At 34.5% G+C, this 15,795-nt stretch overlaps 1 protein-coding gene across 2 annotated transcripts; it reads right to left on the bottom strand.

Moving 5' to 3' along the window:
* Positions 1-561: 561 nt before the first annotated feature.
* On the bottom strand, positions 562-13,325 carry mkxb (mohawk homeobox b). Of its 2 annotated transcripts, none has more exons than XM_065265983.1 (7): positions 13,119-13,325; positions 12,686-12,943; positions 11,639-11,786; positions 9,488-9,641; positions 7,925-8,242; positions 1,346-1,379; positions 562-1,232 (listed from the first exon to the last, which is right to left on the bottom strand). In XM_065265983.1, exons 2-7 carry the CDS (start codon positions 12,856-12,858, stop codon positions 1,040-1,042), a joined length of 1,020 nt encoding a protein of 339 aa, XP_065122055.1. In that variant the 5' UTR covers positions 12,859-12,943; positions 13,119-13,325; the 3' UTR covers positions 562-1,039. The 2 variants fall into 2 exon arrangements, with proteins under 2 accessions (XP_065122055.1, XP_065122053.1); XM_065265981.1 differs by having other exon boundaries at positions 11,639-11,789.
* Between the last annotated feature and the right edge of the window lie 2,470 nt (positions 13,326-15,795).

Consider the following 15,795-nt stretch of genomic DNA (forward strand, 5'->3'; position numbering starts at 1 on the left):
GCTTCTTAGTCAATATAGTGAATACTAATTTAAGAAAATGTTTTAAATCTTTCATTATTTTAAAATAGAGCCAGGTCAAAGTGTAACTAAGTGTAACAAAAAAAAAACCCATTTCAGTCGATGTTTTAAATGACACAGTCATCCAAATGAACTTATTGCAAGTGCTTTTTTAACCAAAACATGACAAACCAATCAAAAAGCTAATTCTCTCATTAGGTAAAATATTCAAAACATTTGAAAAAAAACTGAACTGCCTTAATATGCAATACCTATTTAAATTCGTGCTGAGCACAGATAAATAGATTAATCTTATACAAAATAAAAGTAATTTTTGGCATAATATATGAGTTTGTGCAGTGTGTAATTTTTAGGTATATATAAATATACACACATTTATTTATGTATTTAAGAAACATTTACATGTGTATATATATTTATTTATATTTTTATATATTCTATATTCTATATAAATAAAAAATGATATATAAATAAAACATGTGTGTGTGTATACATATATATATATATATATATATATATATATATATAATATTTACACACAACACAAACTCATATATTATGCAAAAAAAATACTTAATTTTGTATGAGATTAATCTAGATTAATTTATGCCCAGCACTAATTTAAACACAAGAATCCACATGTATATAGCATTGTCATAGGATGCCAACAATCCTGTGTCAGTTAACATTACAATCAACATAACTTAAAAAAATCGAATATGTGAATATATTACATTTTAGCCACTGACAACATTTCAGAATCGATGTAGGTGCAGAATAAGAGTTTTGTGCTTCTGTGTTCAGTGGTAGTCACCATTGCAACAAATCCATCTGTTATTTCCCATGAACGGTCGTAGAAAAATAGGCACACTGGTCAATCAACATACGTTTTCCTCTCAGGAAAGTCAGTTGTAGATACTAACTAAATTATTGCATCTACTCTGCATACTCAAGTGTTCAGGTAGTCATTTGTGCAAGTACGTCCTGGTGCAGTTTATAGGACTAACATCCAATCTGTTAGTCACTGATCTCTGGGTTCTATGGGCACTTTGACAGTCTTAATCTCTGCTATATGGGAAGACTTCTGGATGATACAGCTGGTGGTTCCTGGTACGGCATTCTGCTTTCCTTGGGCCAGGTTGGTCAGAGCCATGGCAGCATGAAGCTCTTTCCAGCAGGTCTTAGTGTTTCCATGTTCACAACCTTTATGAGTACTGTTGTCAATTTGAAAGGAAACAGTTAATTTGGGATTTTCATAGTTCTTCAATGACTTATTGTTCATGAGCAAACTTACACAATACAATAAATTCAATATAAAAAATGTTACCTCTCACTCCGGCGTGTGCCACAGTCTAACGTCACTGAAAACATATAATAATACAGTTGAATCAAATGAGGTTTAAACTGAATATTTATACAAGGCAAGAAAATGTAATGTTTTGGATGCTGGATGTTTTGATGTCCCCAACATCTATGCTGGTCAATCATAACCCTATAACCAACAAGATTCACACTGAAAATTCCTTGTTGCACTTACATTTTTAAGTTTATTTAACTTGAATTTAAAATTTATTAAAATTTTCTTGACAGTGAGTAGTTGCTATAAATCATAAAAATAAACTTGAAATGAATTGTACATTCAAGTTGAAGTATTTTTTAAGAGAGTCACCAAAGTTATTTAGCAAAAAGTTAACATATCTGCAAACGTAATGTCCCCGAGCTACTCTCTACTGAGATCGATGAAACCGATGTGTAAATATGTTTTCACGAGTGCATTTCAAGTGTGCATGTATATGGGTGAATAAGTGGGTGTCTGGTGAGCTTAGAGGAGAAAGTGGAGCCACATTCATGCGCTCCAGGCCAAAACAAATGCAATTACACTTCTTCTGCGCTGTTGAGATGGAAAAAGCATATCTGCTGTGTGTCAGAGACAGATACTTTATTCCACCACTTTGCGACTCATTTGCATTTTTTAAATTATTGCACTTTGTATTGTACATATTTCTTTTAACTTTTTTCCTAGATGGCAACTGCCAATTCAAATGGCAGTGCCATAGGCAACTAAAAGTCTTTCTCTTCCTTAGAGGAATTAAAAAGCAAAAGTGCTTACACCGGAAAAAAATATGTGTTAATTTTTTACACATTGTGTGTGTCATGCCATTTAAGGCATTATTTCATGTTAAAATAAATAAAAGGAACAACACAAGTTGTGTTAAAACCAGTGACGGGAGTAACGTGTTACAAAGTAATTCCGTTACTGTAATTCCACTACTTTTAACGGTTATGAACCTGTAACAAAGTATTTTTTTTTTTTAAATCAAGTAACGCAGTTACAATTACTGAAATTTAAATGAGTTGGTTACTCACGTTACTCTATTTTGTGATAAATGAACACTTGCAGACCCTCTGTGTTATTATTCATTGTGCCGCCCACCACGGTCCTGCGACATTAGATCAGAAATGTCTTGTCTGCAAGTGTTCATTTATCACAAAATAGAGTAACGCAAGTTTATGATAAATTACTATTTTAAGAAAATGTTTTGATACATGGTGGTAAGCACACAGTTGATGGTACCCTTTATATTCCATCATATTTTTTTATTCCTACTATGGAAGTCTATAGTCACTTACTGCTGTGTGTTTACCATCATTTTTCAAAATATCTTCTTTTGTGTTCATCAGAAAAATGAAATTCATTCAGATTAAGAACAACATGAGGACAAGTAAATGATGACAGAATTTTCATTTTAAAGTCAACTATCCCTTTAAAGCTTGACATACGTGCGCCATCATAAAGGACTTCAATGTGGCATTTAATAGATTTTACTAATAAACGGGTATTTCTGAATGGTCTAAAGTGGGGATTAAGCGGATTTGAAGCGTTTTGCATCTGAGCTCTTCAATTATTTATCATCTTAACGCTACAGAATATTTGACATTGCAATAAATGCAAAATGACAGGAAACATGTTTTGTTATCAGAGAGCACAGCTCAAACTAACTGAGATTGATAAAAAATTATATCAAATCAACATATATTTTAATTTACTTTAACTTAACAAATTAAGTTAAACTATTTCAAGTTATTTCAATTTATCAAGTCAAAACTTAAAAAAGTAAGTTGAATTGACTTGCATAATTAAGTTGTTTAAACCTTATGCTGCATCTTTTTATAAGACAAATCATGGACCATATACACTCTAAAAACAAACGGTGCTACCAAAAGTGGTTCTTTGCTCGTAATCATAGAAGAACCGATTTTAGTGCCATATAGCACCGGTGAAGCACCAGTGAAGCACCTGTGTAGAACCATATAGTGCTATGTAGAACCATATGTGGTGCTATATGGCCCCTATTTTTTTGTTGAAAGTCATCTTTTGGAGTTTAAATGAATAACATCCATTGTTTTGCATATCAACACGAAATGGCTTGAACCTGCCTCTCTATTTGCTCAAAGCATTCGGATCAGTAAGAAAAAAATCTCCCTTGTGGGACCTACGAGAAGGAAAATTGGACGACAAGCACAAAAAACACTTTTTTTTTCAAAATTCTTTGCCTAAAACATCTCCAACTCAGATTTCTCAAACAGCAGCTGTGCCAAGAACTACTATAAGCCATTAATAAATCATTTGGCCACATTTCCTTTGTGCTACTGGTTGTTTCTTGTCTTTATTTATTCACTTTTATTGGTTAAATTGAATTAATTAGAAATAAAGTACTTTGCTTTGGTTTGGTTAAAGACATGATTAGAAACCAAAGTCACACAGACTATAAAATGAGATCACAAATATTAAATAGACTATGTAAATAAACAAGACTGTGGTTTTTAAGCAAATGTGGCTTTTAATTGAATTTAAATGGATATATTAAATTAAATACTTGAATCTTTTGAAAATATTTAAGATGTGGCAATACAATCTAGGCGGCGAGCATTTCACATGTGCCATGTTAGTTTTACTTGCAAAAATCAAACATTCAACAATTTAAAGAACCGGTTTTCTTCTGAGACAAGACTCATTTTCACACACTCTTAAAAACACCCTGTTTTGTAAGTCAACACTGAACTTACTGCCTCCAGCTGTGACCTCAGTAATAGCCAAAGGCTTTTTAAATATACTCTTGTGTCTTTTAAAAGTCTATCTCAGTCTACTGTGCACCATTCTCACAGCTATCAGTGGCTGAGCATATGAGCCATTTTAAACAGCATAATGGAGTTGTGATGTAAAAATATTGACTTTTTCTTTTATGTGATTGATGTGGAGTGGATTTTCATCTTGAGGTCACAGACACATTTCACTAAAACAATTTACCATAGACAGCATAATATGAAATGAGTGAAGGAGAATATGTACAGCAAATGATACAGTACAAGAATCAACAATGAAGGTTTTTGAAGGCAATGATGCCATCACAATGATCATGCTGAAGCTGTCCCGCTTCAGTTATTTATTTACAATATGGCATTTAGCCCTGCGCCCTCCAATATAAATGTCTTGTCTTATAAACTGCTTATAAAGTATATGTTCAGAGTCATTTTTACAGTCAAAAGCAATACCACATAAATATTACTACAAACAGCAGCTTTTTTAACATTTAAATGGATAGTTTACTCAAAAATGGGGTGGTGATGGCGCAGTGGATAAGACACTCGCTTTTGGTGTGAGAGACCTGGGTTCGAATCCACTGTGACCCACATTGTGTCCCTGAGCAATGCACTTAACCCCTTGTTGCTCCAGAGGTGTGCAAACTCTGACATATATAGCAATTGTAAGTCACTCTGAGCTAAATGAATAAATGTAAAATGAATATTCTGTTATCATTTACACACTCTCATGTTGTTAAAAACCTGTTTAAATTTTTATTATTTGTTCTGATGAACACAAAGGAAAATATTTTGAGGAATGTTTGTAACCAAACTGATCATAAGCCCCATTCACTTCCATAGTAGGATAAAAGAATAATCATGGGAACGGTTTGGTTACAAATTAAGAGTTTGGTTCGAAAACGCAATAAATCCATTTTGTGTTTTCTATACCACTATGTTCTTTCACAAACTTTCACATAGCATCTTTAGGTTATAAAAACATAAAAAAATTCAAATCCATAATTTGATTTTCTAAGATTTATTATAAAAATGAATGATTTTTTCTTAAAATACTATAAATCTATTGAATCAATATATAAATGTGCATTCATCTTTGCCATGTTATATTCATTAAGTTGAACAGTGGTATACACTGATTAAAAAAAATAAACATTAATGGCATTAACCAAAACACTTTTAGCATATAGTTATTGCTGCGGTTATTGACGTTGTCGCTTAACATTTTTCACAGCGATCAGCTGTAAATGTTTTGGTCCTGCTCGATTTTCGTTGACTTTGAGTAAAATAATGGAAAGTTTTTTTATAAGATCCCCTGGGGTCAATAATGTGTTAGCATGAGAAAAGCTTGATGCTGTTGGGAGAACAAGCACCCGTCTCCCGAGTGCCTCTCGCGTAAATTATTAGATGTTGATGGCTTATGTTTCTTTCCCGTCACAAAAACCCACCACACGTTTATCAATGCCATTAAAGGATTATTTTGTTTTTGTTTGTTTGTTGATCATGAAGTACAAGATGAAGAAAAATAGGATATCGTGTACTCAACCCGCCGCCATTGTTTGTTTACAATGCGTGGAATGGTGCGCTGTAATTTGTGGAGCGGATTTATTGTGTTCTGTAGAAAAGGAGGAGTGCCGTTTATTGCTTTTTGGGAAAAAGTGAGAAAAGATGACAGAATAACACAGCGGATATGGTATTTTGCTTAAAATTAAGAATTTTCTTTTAAGTACTGACATGATATAATACTGATTTTGGCAGTATCTCATTTTTTTTAAATTGCGTTCATCGCATTTTGGAACCAAACTCTTCAAATATTACTCAAAATATCTTTCTTCGTGTTCATCAGAACAAAGACATTTATCCAGGTTTGTAACAACATAGTGAGTAAATGATGCAGAAAGTTTTGGGTTAACTATCCCTTTAACTTTCCAGCTCACGTTTACCTCCAGCCCTGTACTGTCCAGGATAAAATGTTATTGCTCAGAGGTTTCATACTGTAGCTCATGAGACATGCAGTTTTCTTATACCTGTCTCTCAGATGTTTATTGGTGTCTGTTTCTCAATTGCAAACTGCAAATTTAAAATATCTAGCACAGTAACGGGAACAGGCTATAACCTGCTGTCTATAGGCTATATCATTAATTTTGTATGTATGATAAAAGCTGCCACATGATATTAATGTAGCAATATTTATATTTAAATTTAGTCAAGATATTACCTTGACATTCAAATCAAGATTAGGGTTGCAAAATTCTGGGAATTTTAAAAACTTTCCATTTAAATTACACAGGAATATATGGGAATTGTGGCAGACTGATGAAAATGAGGAAGCAAATGTTTGTATGTGATACAGTTTGTATAAATTACCCAAAATTTACAAACAATTATTTTTATTTCCTTGAGTTTAATTCCAAAATTCCTGAGCTTTGCAATCCTAAATAAGATGCACACAGACCTTAACACACAAGCCTAACAGTACTGATAACAGCAGCAGCAAATATTACTGTAAGCCCATATCAACTCAATTTCCTAAAGCTGCATTGCATTGCTGAGAATTCGCAAACGATTTTTCAATGTAAAATTGTTTGTTCAAATGACTCCAAATTTGGACATGTTTTAGACAAATACTTAAGTATCTTAGGTCAACAAAATAATATTGGTTAGCAGCATGTTTAGAGTATTCCTGTTCAGTTTATACAATCGAGGCCTAATAAATCGATGCCTCATGCTAAAACCTGATGCCTCTTTTGTGCATTAGAAAAACATGGTCTGTTACACTGTACAAAAACTGTACCTTTAAGTTTCTGTTTGATACCTTTACAGGAATACAAAACAGAATACAATTTTGGGTAGATTACCGTACCTTAAGGACCTACATGGTTAGAAAAAAGTCAAAATATGTACCCTAGCTGTCAGTGGGGCAGCACCCTTTAAAAAGGTAATTGTATAGACCATTAGGTACAGATATGTAAACATTTAGTACCAATATGTACCTTTGAGATACTTATATGTATTTTGAGGTACTAATAAGCTGTCTTTGGTCCCAGAATGTACTTCTGAGGTACTAAAATAAAATACTTGGGTTTTGTACCTTTATTTCTGAGAGTGTATGTATCGTCTTCTGACTGTGACCAGTGCTGTTATTTAAATGTTAACATTGTTTTGTTGAATTGTTTGTCTGACTGGAAAATATGAAGCTGCATGTTGCGTTGCACTAGTGCAATCCCGCATTAATAATAAAATCCAGAACATTCCTTAACTTTCCCAGTATTATCCAAAAGGGCACAGAGGCAAAACAAACAGAGACTTCAACATCATGAACAGTTGAAGTGGAATTATGTTAATGATGTATTAGACTCAACTTCTTTGGAAACACTGGAAAGCATTTGCTTTCATGGGACATCAGCAGGTGTTCCTATAGACTATAAGAGAACTGAGTCCAAGTACTTTCCATTCACCAAACTATGAAGGAAACCAAAGCTTTACATTCATCTTCATTAACTCTAATAAGATCCACAGCAATTATTTTACCTTGTGCTTGGTTATGTTATATTGTTTTAACACGAGAGATCACGAAATTTAAGTGTTAACATATCAATTCAGGATAGTTTGCTAGCTAGTCAGAGCAATCTGGGCAGTGAATAAATACTGAAAATATTTAAGCTCATTTACATTGCATCAGAAAAGTAATTTGTACCAATTTAGCTCCATGAGTTTTAATAACAGAAAATTACTGTGCCCATAATATATCATTTTGCATTTATAATACTAAAATGATTAAAAGGAGACTTGTGGCATCTCTTACCTGTACGATAGGTGAAGTTAGCTTCAGCTTCTGATGATGAAGGTGAGAGTAAATCATCTTCGTACTCGTTGGAGCTAAATGATCCGGAGTGATTCCTCTTCCGAACGTTTTCGGAAGCCATAACATGGCGAAGGGAATCGTTTAGATAGCGGTTCAACAAACTGTTCTTATATTTCGGTGGAGAGACGTGGTCATCACAAACCGAGGGGTCTGCGCTTTGTCCCACCCCTTTGCCACGGCTGTCCTGAATAACACCCTTGTGTGATGGTCGAGTAAAGTCTGATTCACTGGCTTGCATTAGCAAAGGGCTCTCCCCATCTGTAGAACAAAGATTTAAAGCTGAAAAGACTCAATAATAATAATAATAATAGGTACTAGTTAATTTCTTTACTGTGGCTTTGATTTTTTTTATTAGAGAAATAGAAACACAGATAGTCCAGGAACAGAGCCGCATAAGAACTTTTTTTATTACTGTTTATAAAGCTTCTATACTTCATAAAGTTGGTTAGGAGGACATAGCTAAAAAGGTTGCATAAAAGTAATTTAGGCAGAGCCTGACTACTTTGTAAGATTGTTTGTTTTTTGGTCCCTGCATATTTCCAATACTTTTATTTATTTTATACAGTTTGATGACTATATTTTTGTCCTGTAGAAAATGTGACCCTGAGCCACAAAACCAGTCGCATGGGTATATTTGTAGTAGTATATATTGTATGTGTCAAAAGTAAAGATCATGTTACATAAAGATATTTTGTAAATTTCCTACTGTAAATATATAAAAAATATATTTATCATTAGTAATATGTGTTGCTAAGGACTTCATTTGAACATTAAAGGCAGTTTTCTTAATATTTAAATTTTTTGCACCCTAATTTTCCTCATTTTCAAAAAGTTGTATCTCGGCCAAATATTGTACTATTCTAAAAAATAACATAATGGAAAGCTTATTTATTTAGCTTTCAGGTGATCATTATGAATGTCCAGGGTCACAAATATACATGAAATCTACAGTACTGTGCAAAAGTCTAAGGCCACCACCACTAGACTTGTTGTTTTAATGTTCATCCATATTTATTTTTCAATATATTTTATTAATATACAAACAGAAAATATAGGAAATATGTACAAAAAATTTAAAATTTCAACACTAAATGTCTTCTTTAGGTATCGTCCGTGTTTAGTGTGACCTCTCTTGGCACTAAACACATCTTGATCAATTTTGAGCAGAATGAAGTAAAAAAATTCTTTAAAATTAGAAATTAGGATTTAATTTCATTTAAGTTTAAGAGATCCTGTTTCCTGCTATTGCTCAAGTGGAAGGGGAGTTTACCCCAAAAAATTATACATCTGTTTGCATTTTTATACAGTTTTATACTACAAACACATTTCCTGTATTTTCTTCTATTAAAGAGACTGATAAACAATTATATAAGATCACTATAACATTGCAAAAACAACAAATCTAATTCTAGCATGATGGCCTAAGACTTTTGCACAGTACTGTATATTATACAAAATGAGAAGTTTGACTGTATGTGTAATCTCATAACCAATAAACCATACCGTCTGATGTTGTGTCATCACTGCTAATGCTGAGTCTTTCTGCGTTGCCTTGTACATATTTGTTGTAAAGTTTAATGCGTAGAGCCCAGCTTAAGTCAGGCTGTCGAACTGTGTTCTTGAGCCTACGTCTTGCATTCGCAAACCAGTTTGAGACCTAAAAACACAAAAGCACAACTGTTAAATTGGGGGACACTTATTAGGTTATCTTTATTGCAGTTTCATGATTAATGGTTTAATGCGATAGTCAAAATGATGCAATACAAAGTCACACTGTTATTTTCGAGCTGGCTGTCTCCCGCTTTTGGGCAAACCTTAAGGAATCTGGATTTCTGCATGAGCTGTTCCTAAAATTATATCAGACTTTTCATCTATGTCACATTATTAAATACAGACAGCCTTATTTAACAAACAACACGTGCTTAAACTTGCAGTGCTATTTCCTACTTAAAGCAATTGTTCACATTTAACATCACTGATAAAGAAAGTTTGTAGCCCTTAAGTATACTGATCACTTAAAATACGAAATAGGTGAGGTGGGTGGGGTTGGGCCTTTAAACCATTTTCATTGACCTGTTCAAAGCCCATAGTCCACTGCTCTTCACAAGGGGATTCTGCTCATTTGCAATATGAATCAATCAAAATAGATGTCAGGGGGCTTCAGGAAGAAATCTGTTGATGTTAATGAGATTAGACTGGTTACGCAAACATTTCCAGACTTGGCCCTCCATCAGTCCATAATCACTGTGATAGTTTACAAATGATACGCAGTTGATACTCTTAGGACTGAATGTCCTGCAAAAATTACATATAAATATTAGATAACATGCAAGGCACGAGTCTACTGTGATAGTTAGATCTGCAAGCTTCTTCTGCACTTGATAACGTCCAGTATGTGTTTATGAACCTATGTCCCATTTTCTAAAGAGATCCTGATCCTCTACAGCACTACTGGGACATTGATCAATAGGTAGATAAGATAAAGGCTGAATATCTTGATAGTTGTACAGTGCCATATGTTTGGAAAATACTAAACGCTGCATGCCAACACTAAAACCTCTTTCCATCTGTGAAGCTTGATGGAGAGAACATGATGTTGTTGTTGATGCTGATTAGATTTTTTTCTGGGCCTGGAGAGTTTACAATCATTTATGGACCAATGAATTCCAAGTCGAACCAACAAATAACATAATGTCAGGTCATCTCCCCCGAAAGCAGATGGTTTATACAACATGACAGAGGAATGTCCTTTCTAACTGGGATGCGGGTCACAGTTAGAGTGACAGAAAACATTTGGTTGAAATTATACGCAATGTGCACATTCGCATGTCACAAAATTTAGGGGTTTACAAACTTTCCTGTTAACGGCATTGTCTTGTTGACCAATGAATATACAAAGCTGTACATTGTTACACAGCTAAATCACCAGTGTTAAATGTACACTGCTGGTGTATATTTACATTTATATACCGGTCTGATGGTGTTATCTCAAAATAAGCCCCGACAGTGTGATACGAGACCCTCCTGATCAAGCGGTTGGGGCTGATTTCTGCAACTGCAATAACACACCTGCTGCCTATACATTATCCCTTACATTACACACACATACAGTATACAGACACGGAAAAATTAAGAGACCACTTCAAGATTATTTTCATCTTTTTCTACATTTACTATTAATAGGTATGTGTTTAAGTAAAGTGATTATTTTTGTTTCATTCTGTCAACTACCAATAACATTTCTGCCAAATTCGTACTAAAAATAATGTTTTTATTTAATTAAAATGGAAATTTTTGGATTTTAAATTGGATTTTAATAGACAATGGTCTGAATGGTAACAATCCATGTAGAAATGATGATTAAAAAGAAAACTGGAGTAGTCTCTTATTTTTTTTTCATGGCTGTATGTGCAAACCCAACCCACTAACCAATTAAAACACCTCACCATGATGTAAATTTACATTTATGCATTTGGCAGACACTTTCCTCCAGAGCAACTTACAGTGTATTACAATACATTTTATCATTATGTCTGTACCCTAGAACTCATGACCTCTTGTTCTGCCAATGTAATGTTGTAAACTAAAGCAAATCAAATAAATTCAGCTATCAGGATCTCTGTAATTCAGAGTAAGGAATCGCTTTGATCTCACCTGAACCAAGGTCATGTGCGAGCCTAAAGCCAGCAGAATCTTCTCAGTTTTGGTGGGGTAAGGGTTATCCCTGTGTTTATAAAGCCACTGCTTCAAGGGTCGAGCCATATCCTGCAGGGCCTGCCGTTTGTGCCGTATCTTTCCACCGCTGCTAATGAAAAACACCACAGAGAGCCAAAGATGTAAGACTGGGCCACAAATGTAAACATTAGTCACTAAAAAAACCCAGATCCTGATTGACCATTAATCTGAATATAACCTGGAACATTTTCCATCAATTACTTCGCGGCTCTAGTTTCTATGCCACTCATCACACTGTATTACCACAATTTATTGTGTTGTCAGTGTACTCCAAACATTGTACATGAGATCAGATGTCGTAAACAACGTGCTGTAAGAAGGTAATGAACCTTTTGACTAAAAAAATCGCAAAGACAAAACATGTTCAAGTGAAATGTTAGTCGTGTCCAAACAGAAATGTAGCACCAAATACAAAACAATCAGCAGATGTCACTGTGGATCAAGTGCAAGTATTGTACAGTATGTGTGACACCACATATCTTTACATTAAATATCCAGTACAGAGAAGTAATGCATAAGCTGCTAAATGATTGTATTCCCCCACTGTATAATAATACGCATTTTTGTCAAATCAAAATATATTTTTTTTATGTAACTTGAACTTTAAAAAATTAAGTTAAACAATTTCAACTTGATTTTATAAGTTATGCCAACTTTCCACAAGCCAAAACTTGAATAATTAATTTAATTTCAAACTATTCCCCCATGAACACCATCAATATGTTGTTCATAAGCACCACTATCGAAACAATTTATAGTCTAAATCAAATAAATAAATAAATAAATAAGCATTAATATTGTTATACTGCACGTTTTAAAATATTAACAAAATTTGAAAATAAAGCCTGTGTCAATTCGGAGTAGGTTATTGTTAATATCCGCATTAAAAATGAGTTTGGTTAAAAGGTCCTATATAATCAGTCTCGTGCACTGTAATTTTGTGTAATGGATCACAGTCTTACATACCCATTTCTCCTGTGTTTAACAGCTTCGGTGTCATCCATCACTTTGTGGTTTGACAGTAAATCTGTGTGTTGTCCATCGATCACCTCTAAATAGTTTCTGCTGGTCCTCTCGACACTCTTTCCGCCATCCTCAAAGCGCAGGTGATCAAACTTACTGAAGACGACCGTGTTCATCGCTGCGCGCGCTTAAATAAATGCCATGTGCCAAAATGATCCTGAAACTCCAAAGAATGCACGAAATGTTGTCTTATAAATTCCCCTGTGAACGAATAAGATGTTACTTTTAATTTTTTATGTGGATTTTTCCATTATATTTTTATGTTTTATTAAAAAAAAGGTTTCAGACTAACAATACAGCACTTTAGCGTAAATTAAATCGTATAAAAGCTAAATAAATAAAAAGAAGGAAATGTTCGCTTAACACGAGCACTTACAAACATATCCTGTTAGCTCCGTTTACAACGGCATTATTTTAGTGGTGCACAGTGTCCTCCATCCCTATTCAACAGCACTACGCTCAGCTACTGTGAAACTGCCGTCTGACTCCCCACTATATCAACCAACACTAGAGAGTATTGCACCCCGGAACCTGAATATACAGACCCTCTCGAGTTTCCCAGATATTTAAGTGCAGCCCACAGGTTAACATGAAAATGATGTATGCCTGTTCCCGCACTGCAGGTGAGAGAGTCTGGCGGTCTCGTCTCCGTTTAGCTACTGTGCGCATCTGGCTGTTAGCGGGCTGGACAATCTCCAAACTCCACTCAGGGGAGTTTTCAGGCAGACTTTTTTGACTTATCTTATGGAAAGCATTTTTATTGGTGCGTTGTTGAAACTCATCTCAGCACTGGTAATTAATTAGGACCTTTTGGCTTCGAGCGAAAAGGTAAATGAACCCTTTTTGTCTTCATGTTTCATGCTATGTGCTGGGATGAAAAGTTATATGGAGTTGATATGTCACATGAAACACGTCTGTTATAGCGATTTAAACGTAGCATTGACTTGGCTAGATGCGTAAAAATGTTTGGCCATTTTTAAACATGATCAAAAATGCTGCCTGGTAATTTATCTGAGCATTTGATTTTGCAGACGCTTATTATTTTGTTCCCTAAAGTGTTGAACCCACGACTTTGGCGTTTCAATCGCAATGCTTTATCCACAGGGACGTTAATATCAATCACATGCACTACTTTCTGTGACATTTTAATGAACGTATTAAAAATACAAATTTCTTAAATGGTCGTTGCGTGGTTCCATGAAGAACCTTTAATGTCCACAGAACCTCTCTGTTAGGCTACACAAAAGGTTCTTTAACATTAATGGATAAAGGTTATTCACTTTAGAATAAGGTATTAAGGTAAGAAAGAAATTTCAAGAACCTTTGTCACAATAAAATTGAAATTAAAAACGTAATTTGTTTTGTAATATTGTGGTATTTTTTATAAAATTACTTATCTGTGAAGTTCATTATTAAAAAAGTGATGTGCCTCATAATAATTCATCAAAAATGCAAATCTCCTCAAGGATCCCCTCCTTCAAACAATCTTTCTTTACTTCCGGTCACAGGGTATGGCCTGGGAAAAGATCACAGCGATGTGCAAATAGCAACATGACCCAACTTACAACGATCCAATCAATTCTCACTTAATGAAATTCAAGTCCAGCCCTACCTTTTTATTTCATTTCAGAAGCCGTTTTACTCAGATAAACGTCATGACAGGAACAGTGTCAGTCCTAGATGATGGGGGCCCTAAGAAAACCTTTGTTAGGGGCCCCCTGTCAGTGCATTCATAAAACCCATTTGTTTCTGCTTAACTTAGTTGTTAAAGCTCCTAAAACGCACGCTGTTTTTGCATATCTGATGTAAATCTGGAGTACGTAGTAGTACTACATCCTTCATATCTCAAATGTGGTGTCAATTATTTATTTCTCTCTCTGCACTAAATGGCAGTGCTGTGGTTGGATAGTAAAGATTAAGCAGCGGTATTATTATCTTATTATAATCTTATTATAATAATATCCCCTTTTGACATCACAAGGGGATCCACATTTGAATGACATATTTTATTATGATTTACTGTTTTTACATTTTCTAAGTTGATAGAAGCACTGTGGACCCAATTATAGCTCTTAAACAGGAAAAAAAGTCAAATTTTCACGATATGTCCCCTTTGTAAAGCGTAACTGAACCCCTGGTCAGAGCCTGACTCCACCCACTGCAATAATTGAAAAATGCAAGAAAAGTGGGCAGATCCCAACGAAGATAGAGGGGACGAACTAAGCTCGTATCAAGTGTGTGGTGAGATCGTAACAAGGGCGTGGTGATCTTGAACCTGCTTACGTCACGAGTCATTTTTTGGACCCAACATCCAATGGGAAAATTCAACTGCAGTAACCACCGTTCAACCTGAAGAGGGCAGCAATCAGACGTTTTTACACCATATATTGTAGTATTGAAACACTTTATATCCAAATGTCAAAAAATTACTAAAATCAATGAACAGCACTAATAAAGTATCATTCTTACAGATCATTAACTAAAAAAGTTGGTTTAGGGTTTAGTTACTCTTTAATAGCAAATCAAAAAGTGAAAATCTAGTGTTGAAAATCTACAAAAAACACCCACCATAGGCTTACTTTACTTTAGTTTAATTATGATGATTTCTAACTAGATTTGCTAGATTTAATGCATAAGGGAGCATTGGCTGAAAATAAATGTTATTTTTATGGGAATGTTTATATTTAAATCATTATGGCTTTAGTGAAATGTAGACTTCCAGACCTGAGCACAGATGGTCTCAGATAGGGGTGTTTTAGTTTTAGTTTTTCTAATCACATAGAGCATCCCCATATGACACTTTAAAGCAGACAGCACATTCCTCTCCAGTAGCCCAACATGGCAACACACACCATAAATCCTTTTCTCTCAACGATAGCCTCGAAACCACATTTGTTGATGTTAGCTACACGCAGCCTCCTTATTCACACACAAAAGCAGGAATGCGTTCAGGTTGAGCTGTTTGCTTTGAAGTTGCACAACACTAGGGCTGTGCAAAAATATCGATAGTGTATCAATATTTCAATCTGTACTTTCGATATTTAAGGGAAAAA

The sequence above is a fragment of the Paramisgurnus dabryanus genome, chromosome 6, assembly GCF_030506205.2.
Source record: "Paramisgurnus dabryanus chromosome 6, PD_genome_1.1, whole genome shotgun sequence".
Classification (NCBI taxonomy): Eukaryota; Metazoa; Chordata; class Actinopteri; order Cypriniformes; family Cobitidae; genus Paramisgurnus; species Paramisgurnus dabryanus.